The sequence below is a fragment of the Leguminivora glycinivorella genome, chromosome 24, assembly GCF_023078275.1.
Source record: "Leguminivora glycinivorella isolate SPB_JAAS2020 chromosome 24, LegGlyc_1.1, whole genome shotgun sequence".
NCBI classification, from domain to species: domain Eukaryota; kingdom Metazoa; phylum Arthropoda; class Insecta; order Lepidoptera; family Tortricidae; genus Leguminivora; species Leguminivora glycinivorella.
The window spans coordinates 3,172,852-3,185,676 of NC_062994.1; the positions used below are offsets into that span (position 1 = coordinate 3,172,852).

At 38.1% G+C, this 12,825-nt stretch overlaps 1 protein-coding gene and 2 non-coding genes across 4 annotated transcripts in view; 2 read left to right on the plus strand and 1 right to left on the minus strand.

The window, feature by feature from the left end:
- The window catches only part of LOC125238573 (cuticlin-4), a 98,218-nt gene that overhangs the window by 47,111 nt on the left and 38,282 nt on the right, over window positions 1-12,825 (plus strand). For both annotated transcript variants that reach the window (XM_048145913.1, XM_048145912.1), the window contains exon 2: window positions 5,817-5,894. In XM_048145913.1, the coding sequence (XP_048001870.1) occupies window positions 5,825-5,894 (70 nt within the window). In that variant the 5' untranslated portion in view covers window positions 5,817-5,824. The remainder of the gene's footprint in view (window positions 1-5,816; window positions 5,895-12,825) is intronic.
- Trnad-guc lies at window positions 1,859-1,930 on the minus strand. The gene has a single exon. It is a non-coding gene; the product is annotated as a tRNA-Asp (tRNA).
- Window positions 5,573-5,644, plus strand: Trnad-guc. The gene has a single exon. It is a non-coding gene; the product is annotated as a tRNA-Asp (tRNA).

Genomic DNA, 12,825 nt, shown 5'->3' on the forward strand with positions numbered 1-12,825 from the left:
ACCCTAAAAACTGTATTTTTAACTAAAATTGCTTATTAATTAAAACTTATTTAAGAGTATCACAGAACGCGATAAATAAATAAATATTATGGGACATTCTTACACAGATTGACATACAGGGGGGTTACCATGACGTACTAAAGACGTTCAGTTTAGGTTGAGAGAAAGGGACACAGCTATAGCAGTTACATAGTTCCGTCCCTCTCTCTCAACCTAAACTGAACGGCTTTAGCACGTCATGGTAACCCCCCAGGTATATATCTGGCTTGTAGTATATTATTATTGAAGTATGTTTATGTAAGTCTATTTATATTCTCTTATGTGTATGTTTATTGGCAGCAAAGATGGCGGCGGAAATATATGGATATCGGTCCGACATCCGATATCGTATCGGATAATGGGAAAACGCACATATACTTACAGTGCGTGTTCAGACCTTTTTGAGCTAAAGAAAGGATAGAACACACATTTTCGTAAAACTTTCGTAAAACTGTTCTTATAAAAATACCAAAGTCACTATAAGTGTGCCGTTCAGATTTGAGGAGTTCCATTCTGACCATCATCAGGAGTTCCACTGCACCAAATGTCACTGTTCCGTACGTAAATGCATGCTGTTCCTTTAAAAACACAAAAATCACCATATGTATGCCTTTCAGATTTGAGGAGTTCCCTCGATTTCTCCAGGATCCCATCATCAGAACTGGGTTCTGAAAAAAATGGGACCAATCTGTATGCATATACATTCAATCAAAAAAAAAATTTTCAAAATCGGTCTAGTAACGACGGAGATATCGAGGAACAAACATTAAAAAAAAAAAAAAAAACATACAGACGACTTGATAACCCCTGCCTTTGAGATTTGGAAGGCGGTTAAAAATACTCTGTATGATGGCGACAGAACCAAGGGCCAGCACTGCAGGGATAGCACATGATATGTCGCCGCGAGATAGACTACCCATCCTTATGTCATTAATACAGAAAGAAGAAGACGTGTCATCTATCTCGCGGCGACATACTCTCGCGGTAATCATGTTCTAGGCCTACAGACAGTGTCCTGACTACGAAAACCACGCCTAAAGTCTAGTCTAAGCTAGAACTTAGTACTGCATTACATCACTAGGCTTTCTCTGCGCTTACACAATGATTTGCCTTCTTACTTTGTTATCAATAGGTACTAAAACTTCTAATTTTCTTTAGGAACTAGGAAAAATGTGTAGTTTTAAAGTATTTCCCGTTTATCATATAAAATCAGGGATGGGAGGTGTTATTTTTAAGAAACCCGGATTTATAGAGAAATCCATACTAATATTATAAATGGGAAAGTGTGTGTGTCTGTTTGTTTGTCCGTCTTTCACGGCAGAACGGAGCGACGAATTGACGTCATTTTTAAGTGGAGATAGTTGAAGGGATGGAGAGTGACACTTTTAGGCTACTTTTTTTAACCCCCGACGCAAAAACGAAGGGGTGTTATAAGTTTGACGTGTCTGTCTGTCTGTCTGTTTGTCTGGCTGTCTGTGTGTGTGTCTGTCTGTGGCATCGTAGCTCCCGAACGGATGAACCGATTTAGATTTAGTTTTTTTTGTCTGAAAGCTGAGTTATTTCTCTTTCTAACCCGAGCGAAGCTAGTAAAATATATTTCATTAAGTCATCTTATTCTTATAGGAATTAATAATGTATTAGGGATAGGAAATATCAATATATCATTGCATAATAAAAATATCGGAAAATACAGTTTAACTAACTCAATAATAAATAATATTTGGGAGTTGTAGACGTCCATAGACTACGCTGGCTGATTACGACTAGGCCGTTATGCTTATTTGCCTGGTATAAAAAAATCAAAACTTACAAAAAGTATCTCTCCGGCGGGGAATCGAACCCCGGTCTCCCGCGTGACAGGCGGGGATACTTACCACTATACTACCGAAGACTTGGATTTTGGTGCAAAATTAGCTAGCAGTAACTGCGTGATGTTTTTGGCGGTCAAACGGTCAAAGTGATAATTTGATAAGAATGATTGTGCCTAGCCAATGTGACAGTCAATTGGGCTACGGTAAAGCTTTGTGTTTCGCCATCACTCTTCTATATAAATATTAGTGCGACAGTGACAGTTGCATTTCGTACACTACGAAACGTTATAACGGTTAACACGTTGGCTATAAGTACTGTTGTCTTTATTTACGGTCTATGTAGGTTGTAGGTATATTAAAAAAAATTTAAAAGGCATACTCAAAGCCTGAGTAAGTATAAGGTATTCTCTACCAATCATTTGTCCAATAAGAATCTCCGAAACTCGATGTACTCAGTACATATTAATCAGGTTAATCAATCATCCATTGCAAGTATCAATAAACAATGCTATTAATAAGTTTAATGAATTCACCACCCACGTCCCACGGGTGGCTTTCGATTTCATCCAAAACGGTCCATCCTTTCATTGGACAATGTATGACTTGCGTAACGGTGAAAATAAGTAGTATGAAATACCCGAGAGAATGAGACTAGGGCCTAAGGTTTTCAAAGTGTGGGGCGCGCCCTTCAGGGGGGTGCAGCAACATTATAAGAGGGGCGCGGGGCCGTGGGACAAGTGGAGAACTAATAAAACTACTCATTTCCAAACTCAAATGGAATTGGTCGGGGTATGTTGCCAGGCAGAGTGATGGCAGGTGGACTAAAATTAAAATATTGACCGAATGGTGGCCGCTATCGGATGTAAGATGCGCTTAGCATCCGTTGGCTCGTTGGGTGGACGACATTCTAAAAACTGCGGGGCACTTCTGGATGAGATTAGCCCAGGACCGGGATAAGTGGCGTACACGAAGGGAGGCCTGTGTTCAGCTGTGGGCGATTAATGGCTGAAATGATGATGAATGTAACTAGTAGTTCAGTAATCTGTAACGTGTCCTCTTGTCAAGGTGGAGCATGGACGTTTTTAAGCAACAGCGAGGCGTGCTTAAAAAAGTTTGGGGACCCCTGGCCTGGACAGTCTTTAGGGCCTTATCTATATTACATTTGCGATATACGGGCGATTTGAAAGCGCCTTTTTAGGCCCCGACGCAAAAACGACGGGGTGTTATAAATTTAACCTGTCTGTCTGTTTCTCTGTCTGTCTGTCTGTGTGTGTGTGTGTGTGTCTGTCTGTGGCATCGTAGCTCTCGAACGAATGAACCGATTTTGATTTAGTTTTTTTGTCTGAAAGCTGAGTTAGTCGGGAGTGTTCATAGCCATGTTTCATGGAAGTCGGTCCACTAAGTTGTGGTCGGGGGTTTATTAAAAAATTTAATTTTGTGGTTATTAGTGACAAGATTTGGTTGGCCGTCTAACGGCCCAGCCACGACATTGGTCTAAGCGCGACAGCGGTGAGCGGCAGCCATACGTGCGAATGAAAAGTCCCATCGCTGTGTCTCGCTCCAATGTATGGCCGCCGCTCACCGCTGTCGCGCATAGACCAATGTCGTGGCTGAGCCGTAAACCCGAAAAATTACAAGTAGACTTGTTAAAGTATGTCAAAATTTGGGGCACACTTGTTTACCCATTGTGTTAGTTATATTACAACACTTGTTTGAGTAGGTATTAACTCAATTGTGGGTGTGCGCATGCGATTCTAACAAAGCGTGGCTTTCCTTTCAAAAAGGGTCCTAATGCATTTAACTAGCAGATATGGGTACCTATAAATATACCTATCCATACTATACATAATATATTTATTTATTTAATTAAATTTCACCACCCCTTTTCTTCCCGTGGGTGTCGTAGAAGGCGACTGTGGGATATGGGTTAAATTGTGGCGCAGGCGAGAGGCTGGCAACCTGTCACTGCAATGTCACATCAGTTTCGTTTTCTGCCAACCCCTTATTTGCCAGAAGTGGCACTGAAACTTGAGTAGTTTCATGTGCTCTGCCTACCCCTTCATGGGATACAGGCGTGATTGTATGTGTATGTATGTTAATTAAAGGGAAAAATGCCTGAAAATTAAATGTTTGGAAATGAGAAAGTGTCTGTTTTTTTGTCCGCCTTTCACGGCAAAACGGAGCGAAGACTTGACGTGATTTTTTAAGTGGAGATAGTTGAAGGGATGGAGAGTGTCATAGGCAACTTTTTGTCTCTTTCTAACGCCCTACTTCCTTAAAATGGGGGGTGCAAATTTGTATGGATCGTCTCGCAATTTTAGAATTTAGATTCAGATTAACATTCATTTATAAAATAAATATCTTAATAAGTATTGTACGTTGAACACATATGATATGAAGATTTAATACGAGCGAAAACGCGGGCAAAAGCTAGTTAGGTATATGTTAGATGTAGACAAAGAGGATCAAGTATTATAGAGAGTTACTGTCGAAGTAAAATGTGTAATCACAGTGCATAGACTGCCATCTCTCAACACAAGCTTAAAACTTTTCAACCTTAGTTTTGAGAATTTGGCCCATATTCTTAGCTTGATATGTTTTAAAATGTCAAATATATTAGCGCCATCTAGCTGAACGTACCCCAAAGGTGTAATGCCATCTAGGCCACCGTACCTTTTTCTGTATGGTAACTGAGGTACGTTTTTTTCTTATTTATCTGTCTATACGGAGTTATATATGTATTTGATGTAGATGTTTAGGCAGCATCAGTGTAACCACACCTCGGACACTGGCGATTAAATATATCAAAGAGGCGCGTTCCTAGCACACAGTCTTAGCTCGTGTAGGTGAACGCGTACTATCCTTGTATGTGTGAGATATGACAGGCCGACTGTTCGCGTGTTTGACAGTCGGTAACTGTGAGGTAACCTAGAGGGGGTGGGCGGCACTTCCAGCGGGGAGCGGAGTGGCCATACCGTACGATAGTACTCTTTATTATACTGTGGTGTAACTCTACATATATACCTAACCATTTACCATATGAGCAAACACTAGTATTGACTAAAGTTACAAAATCCAGGACAAACAAACACAAAACACACAGACGTTCTACTTTAGTATTAGTTTTATTGGATCTGCAATGTCTACACAGGTGTTGTTAAATATGTCAATTTTGAACCATACACACAGAATATACACCGTGTTTTTTTTGTTTTCCGTTAAATTCGACACGTCGTTAGGTTCATTTAATCAGGAACCACCCTGTATAGTATAACTTTTAGTTAAATTCGCAAAAAAAATGTCATCATTTTCATACATAATAAAAGAATTTATTAGTGTGAGAGACCGGCCCTTTTGAATAATATTCAATTTAGTGTCAAGTGATTGACGTCACATGTCAAAACAAATAACGTTAGGAATTGGTAAAGGCTGTCATACACGTGGTCACTAATAATCTTTATTTTTTTATTAACTCGGTAACCGTAAGAGTTAAGACGCTAGTTTCTTAGAGAAATTAATTGTATTTGATCTAAAGAACCTTCCCTTAAAGTTAAGGGGATTCAATAAAAACTGGGTGTATGTGGAGAAAGAAGAACTGATTTTTGCTGTGAAGAATTCCGGTCCTTGGTGATAAGCTGATAAGAAATACGCGATACACTGTGCGTCTAACGACCTTGAATACTTTGCAAATATTGATAGCTTATTTCGTCATCTCTAATAAATCTTCGGTAGTATAGTGGTAAGTATCCCCGCCTGTCACGCGGGAGACCGGGGTTCGATTCCCCGCCGGAGAGAAACTTTTTGCTTTTTTTTCTATTATAGAATACGGGGGCCTAATTCACTACACTGACAAAGAACTCTCGATAATTTTCTTAGTCATATTGATGCAATTTTTTTTTGTGTTTTTTTTTATGTGTGCTTATGTAATAATAATTTAAGTAATAATATATGTTTTACTTGTTACAGACTGAGCCATGTGGAGTATACTTCTAGTCCTGTCGCTTCTAGCGACCGCGCGGTCAAAACAGCTCCCGACTGCCACAGGTAACTTGTCAGACTATACATGTGACTTTCTTTTTTTTTGCCATTATTTTTATTTTGATTGTTTTAGGGGATTTTAGGTCAACTGTACTCAGAATCACGAGTACTTTCAAACTTACTGGGAGACAAAAAGTGTCCCAGAATTTCCATACATTTTTGTTTCTTTCCTCCTTTGTTACCTCACACAACATGTACGGGAAATGGTAACAAAATAAGAATAACCACAAAATTAAAATTTTGAAAAAACCCCCGACCGCGACCTAGTGGACCGATTTTCATGAAACATGGCTAAGAACACTCCCGACTAACTCAGCTTTCAGATAAAAAAAACTAAATCAAAATCGGTTCATCCGTTCGAGAGCTACGATGCCACAGACAGACACACACACAGACAGACAGACAAACAGACAGACAGACAGACAGACAGACAGACATACACACAGACTGACACGTCAAACTTCGCCACCCCCCTTCGTTTTTGCGTCGGGGGTTAAAAATCGTATGGGACAATTTTTTAACTACTAGTAGGATTGAAAAAGCTAGTGATTCTGAGTAGAAATACCATATCCTTTTCAAAAGTATCCCATTTCATAAAAGTGGCAAAAAAAAGAAATGCTTACGTATGTGACTTTCAATTGGAGAAGGTTCCTTATATTCCTTATGCTGCATGTAGCTATTTACAGCTTGGCAAAAAAAAGTAGAAATGGTTTTTTTTTAATACTACGTCGGTGGCAAACAAGAATAAGGTCCGCCTGATGGAAAGCAGTCACCGTAACCTATATGGACGCCTGCAACTCAAGGAGTGTCACATGCGCGTTGCCAACTCATTAGAAACTTTTACACTCCCTTTTGCTGTGTTAAGCACGCAGCAAAAAGGAGTGCACAAGTTCCAAGGAGGGTTCGGGTTGCCGACAACTCAAAGGACAATAGACGGAACAAATTAGTTCCGTAGATCCTTCCGTCACCAGCACACCGCAGCACCGCACCCTCGTTGAGCTCTGGCAGCCTTACTCACCAGCAGGAACACAACACTATGAGTAGGTTAGGTAATCTTAGATGACTACTTAAAAAATACAAATTGAAATATTTTCTATCAATTAAATTAATCAAATAATAAATTTTTCCCCTCACTATAGCTCGGAAACACGTGTTTTGTCCTTTGATAACTAGCGGGTAAAAACGCATTTTATCACTAGTGGGTAAAGTAATTTGACCTTGAATAAAGTCAAATTAACTGCTTTAAACTTTATAAAAGTAGGTGAGTCTAGTAATAAAGATGATTTACCACCTGTGGAACTACTGGAAGCAGTGAAAAACGCATTTTTTGCGTTGTAGGTTCCTCGCTATAGTGTTACACTCGGGTGCAAATGTATTTTACTTCTCGTGTGTTAAAAAACTCGCAAGTTCAGGATTCTATTCTCGAACCACTCGCTTCGCTCGTGGTTCAACTATAGAATCCTTTCACTTGCTCGTTTTTCAATTCCACACTCGGCGTTAAAATACAACTTTGCCCCCTTGTATAACAAATAACTATATTACAATTACTTTTGGCCCCGTAGCCGAATGGCATTTCTACGACACCAAACGCCGGAGAAATGCTCTGTCGCGCCAATACGCAAGCGCGATAGAGATAGATTCCATTTCTGCGGCGTTTGGCATCGCAGAAATGCCAATGCCATTCGGCTACGGGGCACGGGGCCTTGAATGAAAAAACCCCGAAACTGGCAAAAAACTACTGTTTTATACCCACAGTTTACCGAACTTTGATTAATAGGTACATTACCTACATTAAAAGTGCGAAAAAAGGAATTTCGAAACGAGTAGCGATAAATTAAAATACGACCAATAAAAAGTAACGTTTTGTAGCAATATTTACAATTTAGCTTGCAGCCATATTATAATGATATGTTTCATGGCAAGGCATGCTCAACTTTGAAAATAGAATAAACTTAGTCCTACCCTAAGGCATGTTTGCTAGGGTTAGACTATCATTAAAATCAATGATCTACGTAAAGCGTCGCTAAGGTTTTATACCAGCTAAATGTATTAAGAAAGAAATGTATCAGATATTAGATAGATTACGAGTACACATCAAATATTATACATAAATAGTACCCGGGTAACCTGGGCGACCTTCGCTCGGAGTTCGATAATTCGCTTCTCTATTCGATTCGTATCTTAAAAGTTAAAAATGTGAATAAAATAAATTTATCTCCATTTTTATCGTGAAAAAACGAGTAAGTATGCCTCTCTCATCTACCAAACCATAGCTAAGTTGAATAACCATCTAGGTAGTTGACATTTTAGCCGGAACTCTAGAACCTTCAAACCACTTCAAAATCATTACCTCCCCCCTTCCCCCTTCGTCAAAAAAAGACAATCAAATGGCGAGACCCGCAACCGGACGGGGGGTCGTTGACCCGGCGCCTGCGCCGATATCGAGACACGTTTAATGCAAGAAACGCCCTAGTGTTGGGTTTTTGTGTGATGTGGCGTACTTCGTCTAAAGGACCCTTTTGTGAGGGAATTTTTTGACGACCGGTCTGGCGCAGTCGGTAGTGATGCCTGCTGCACCGCGGTCCTGGGTTCAAATCCCGGTAAGGGCATTTATTTGTGTGATGAGCACAGATATTTGTTCCTGAGCCATGGATATTTTCTATGTATAAAAGTATTTATATATTACCTATATATATCGTTGTCTGAGTACCCACAACACAAGCCTTCTTGAGCTTACTGTGGGCCTCAGTCAATCTGTGTAAGAATGTCCTGTAATATTTATTTACTTTATTTATTTATTTAATTTTAAATAAAAACTTTTTAGTAATAAACTTTTATTGTGCAAAGTCTCATAGGGATCGGAAATTCCGCGAAATATTGACCTATATTCCTAAAACTTACATTTTTTAATACATTACCTATTATTCTTTTTGCGCACATAGCAAAATTCCTCAAAAAATCGCTCTAGCAAACTCGCTATAAAACAAGTGTGGCCACGTCATAATTAATGTAGAATTACTGTACAATATTAAATTAATTGAATTAAAATTTTATTGAATTCCGTTAAATTTAAGGGAAGGTTCTTTAGATCAAATACAATTAATTTCTCTAAGAAACTAGCGTCTTAACTCTTACGGTTATCGAGTTATTAAAGAAATAAAGATAATTACTGAACACGTGTGTGACAGCCTTTACCAATTCCTAATGTTATTTGTTTCGACATGTGCCGTCTATCACTTGACACTAACTTGAATGTTATTTTTAAGGATCTCTCACACTAATAAATTCATTTATTATGTATGAAATTGACAATTTTTTTTTTTGCGAATTTAACTAAAAGTGATATACAGGGTGGTTCCTGATAATGAACCTAGCTAAGTGTCAAATTTAACGGAAAACAAACAAAACACGGTGTATATATATTTTTTATTTATTGTGACACTCCCTCACTTTAAATATTTCTTGGCTCGTGTATTTCATATTTAAAACATATTTAAATGGCAAAAAAACCAGTTCGTGATAAAATACCGCTACCTCAATAAACATTTTATGTTTGCGTAACGTTATATTTTTAACTTTGACGACATAACATCATAATATAACGGCGGATTAAAAATATTAGGAAAGAAGTTGTTTACAAACTGAACTTAGTTAATATGTAGGTATTTTAAATTCCAGTTTGATAAAGTTCCTATTTTTTATTTTTTTATTTAGAAAATTAAAAATAATAATTCTAAGGCCCACTTGCACCAACCACTTAACTCAGGGTTAGTAAAATGGTGGGTTAACTCTCGGGTTAACCCTCCATTTTCGTTAGTGCAAGCGGCCCTAAATCACATTTCTTATGTCTATATCCGTAGTTACCTAAGGGCCACTTGCACCAACAAAAATGGAGTGTTAACCCGGGGGTTAACGCACCATTTTATATGGAATTTCACAGTTGACAGCCCACTAACCCTGAGCTAAGTGATTGGTGCAAGTGGCCCTAAATGTATTTATTTAATGTAATCATTTGAAACATACTTGTACAGTCAACCAATTGGAACCCTAGGCCACTGTAGAACTATGTCATAGTGACGTCATAAATCAGATTGTAAGAAATCTCTTACTACTTGTCATTTTGACATGGTTGTAGAGTGGCCTAGGAGTCCAATTGGTTGACTGTACCTATGTGCGATGGTTTTCTATGGTCGCAAAATCAAAAATCATCAAATCATCAAAATCAATTAAGCATTAGGGCATTTTCAAACATTGGGACCCTAAATTACTGAAAAAAAATTCAATAAAATTATTGCTTTTGTGTTAATTACGTAAATTATAAGCAATAATCTACATTTAGAACATGAAAAAGTTGGTTTTTAGACAAATTTCATTCTTAATTTGTCGTCACAAAACTGACATCGAGTTAACCAATTTTTGAAAATGCCCATTAACTTAAAACTACTAAGTAAACGGATTTTTAGGCAGTTTTCATTATTAATGAGTTTTTCTTGAGATATTAAGTACTAGCTTTTGCCCGCGGCTTCGCTCGCGTTAGAAAGAGACAAAAAGTAGCCTATGTCACTCTCCATCACTTCAACTATCTCCAACACCACCACCATAAAAAACCACGTCAATTCGTTGCTCCGTTTTGCCATGAAAGACGGACAAACAAACAGACACTTTCCCATTTATAATATTAATATGGATTGTAGTATGCTAAAATTTTGTAAAATTATCTGAACTACCCGTGGGAAGCCAGGGTAGGTACCTATTAAGCTAGTTGTTAATAAGTAATATTTACTCTAAGAACAAATTATTTTTTTTTCATAGAAAATATTTTAACCCGTATTTTTAAAATAATTTCATTTGTTCTTAGAGCGTATTAATGGCAGCGCCATCTCTCTTTCGCTAGCTTGTGATGTGCTTGTAATCACCTGAGTTAATTCAGCTAGGAGGTCGAACCATACTGTTTTACCTCAGGGATGGCAGAGGGCGCCACGAGCCTTCGGGAATGTCATATACTTGGAAATTTCGACCCTTGCCTTCGTGTACCGATGGCCGAGCGGTTCAGGCATTCGCCCGGTAAGCGGAGTACGCTGGTTCGATTCCAGCTCGGAACACTGGAGGCCCTGGTCACTTTTTCTTTGTATATGACATTTATTTAAAGTTTATAAAGTAATATTTACTTCCTGATTCGATTAATTCTTTGCTCTATTTACTCTAAGGTCTACCAACGGATTTTTTCAACATAAAATTACGCAAATTATATGTCATACCATAATTATGTAGACCATAAAGATTTGAACGCAGAAAGCATCACAAATTAGTAGCTAAGGTAACATGTGGATCACAGTACAAGTATGATATACAGTATATTGATTGGTATGGTTACAGCTGTAGGTATGGCCAGTACGAGTACCATAGTGGGTTAATTATTCATATTTTCCACGGCATGATATGTGACTTTTTTTACTAAAAGGTGCCACATTGTAGGGTGATTTTCAATTAAAGCTTTCTAGCTTTAAATAAAGGACATCATAATTTAAAATATCATTTTGCGTAGTCCGTGTTAGCAATATCGATGCCAGTATAGTATAGCTTGATCTGCCTATATTTATTGTTTTGTTTCTTCCGATAAATTCGTTTTTAAATGCATGGAAGAAAAACCGCCCACAATTTATCCTGTTCTGCGATCATGATGATATAGGTAATTAATTTTAACTACAGCTTAGTGTTATCAATTTAACATTTTACAAGTTATTGACGTCACTCGTAGAATTGTGCGTTTAAATTGACAAACTGGGTTTATAAGGTAGGGTTGTGAATCCTATTCGGACTTAGTAAGCCCATCTTTACAAAAAATAAAGTTGATAGTGTTTCCCTGCCTTTTTTATACTGTGTAGTAAATGTAAATGTAGCGTAGGGCGGGCTATCGATCACATGATGCGTCAATTCCCTGGAGTTGGAGCTGCAGGTTACTGTCCCGGCTGCCCTCCCACACTTCTCTCCTCAAATCTTCTCGTTTTCCTGCAGAACAGAAGGACATCTTTAAGTTCGACATCCTTGAGTTCATCTTCTCTCAAACAGTATCTACCGAATTTGTATCATATCGCGTTGCCGCGTACATGATGCATAGTAAGTGTAAGCTTGTCTCCTCCTTACCACAGTGTGGATAGGATTCGTGACTACTGACATCTATATACTGTGTAGTAACTTATACTGTGGTAGAAAGCATACTGTTACTGTATGTGAAGCGGAACCAAGAACCAACATTTAAGGTAGATGATGGTACAGAAAACGTTAGGCGTTTACTAGCTTTGTATAGCGTATACAAAGCTACTTATCCGTGTAAAAAATACAGTTACATTTACGGATATACACGGTGAAATTTAATCGGTAATCAGGAGTCGAAAAATATTAATATTTAACATAATTGGAATTCAATACGCGAGGCCTCATCAAATTTACTTCACTATCTAATTAATAACAGTTAATGATATCATTGAAATTAGGTAATAGCCACTGGATACATTAACAGTTGGACATCCTACATTTACGCGTACTACGCGATGGCGGGGAATTTGACAGACCAGACGTGTGTGATTTATGAAGTTGACGATGAAAAATTGTCAGTTTTCAGCCATTAATGTTTACATATTTTTGCTATGACTTACTTGCGAAAGAGGTTTTGAACTTATTTAACTTACACCACTGGTAGGGTGACAATAAAATTCAAATAAAAATTGATTTAACTTTTTTAAATTAGGTATGATAAAAATAACTTAAATTCGTGTAAGTGCCACATAAATGTAATTGCCATCGATTACTGAATAAGAAAAATTGGTTCCTGATTGTCGATTAAATTTCACCGTGTATACAGAAAAAGCAAGCGCTGGTGGCCTAGCGGTAAGAGCGTGCGACTTTCGATACCGAGGTCGCGGGTTCGAACCCCGGC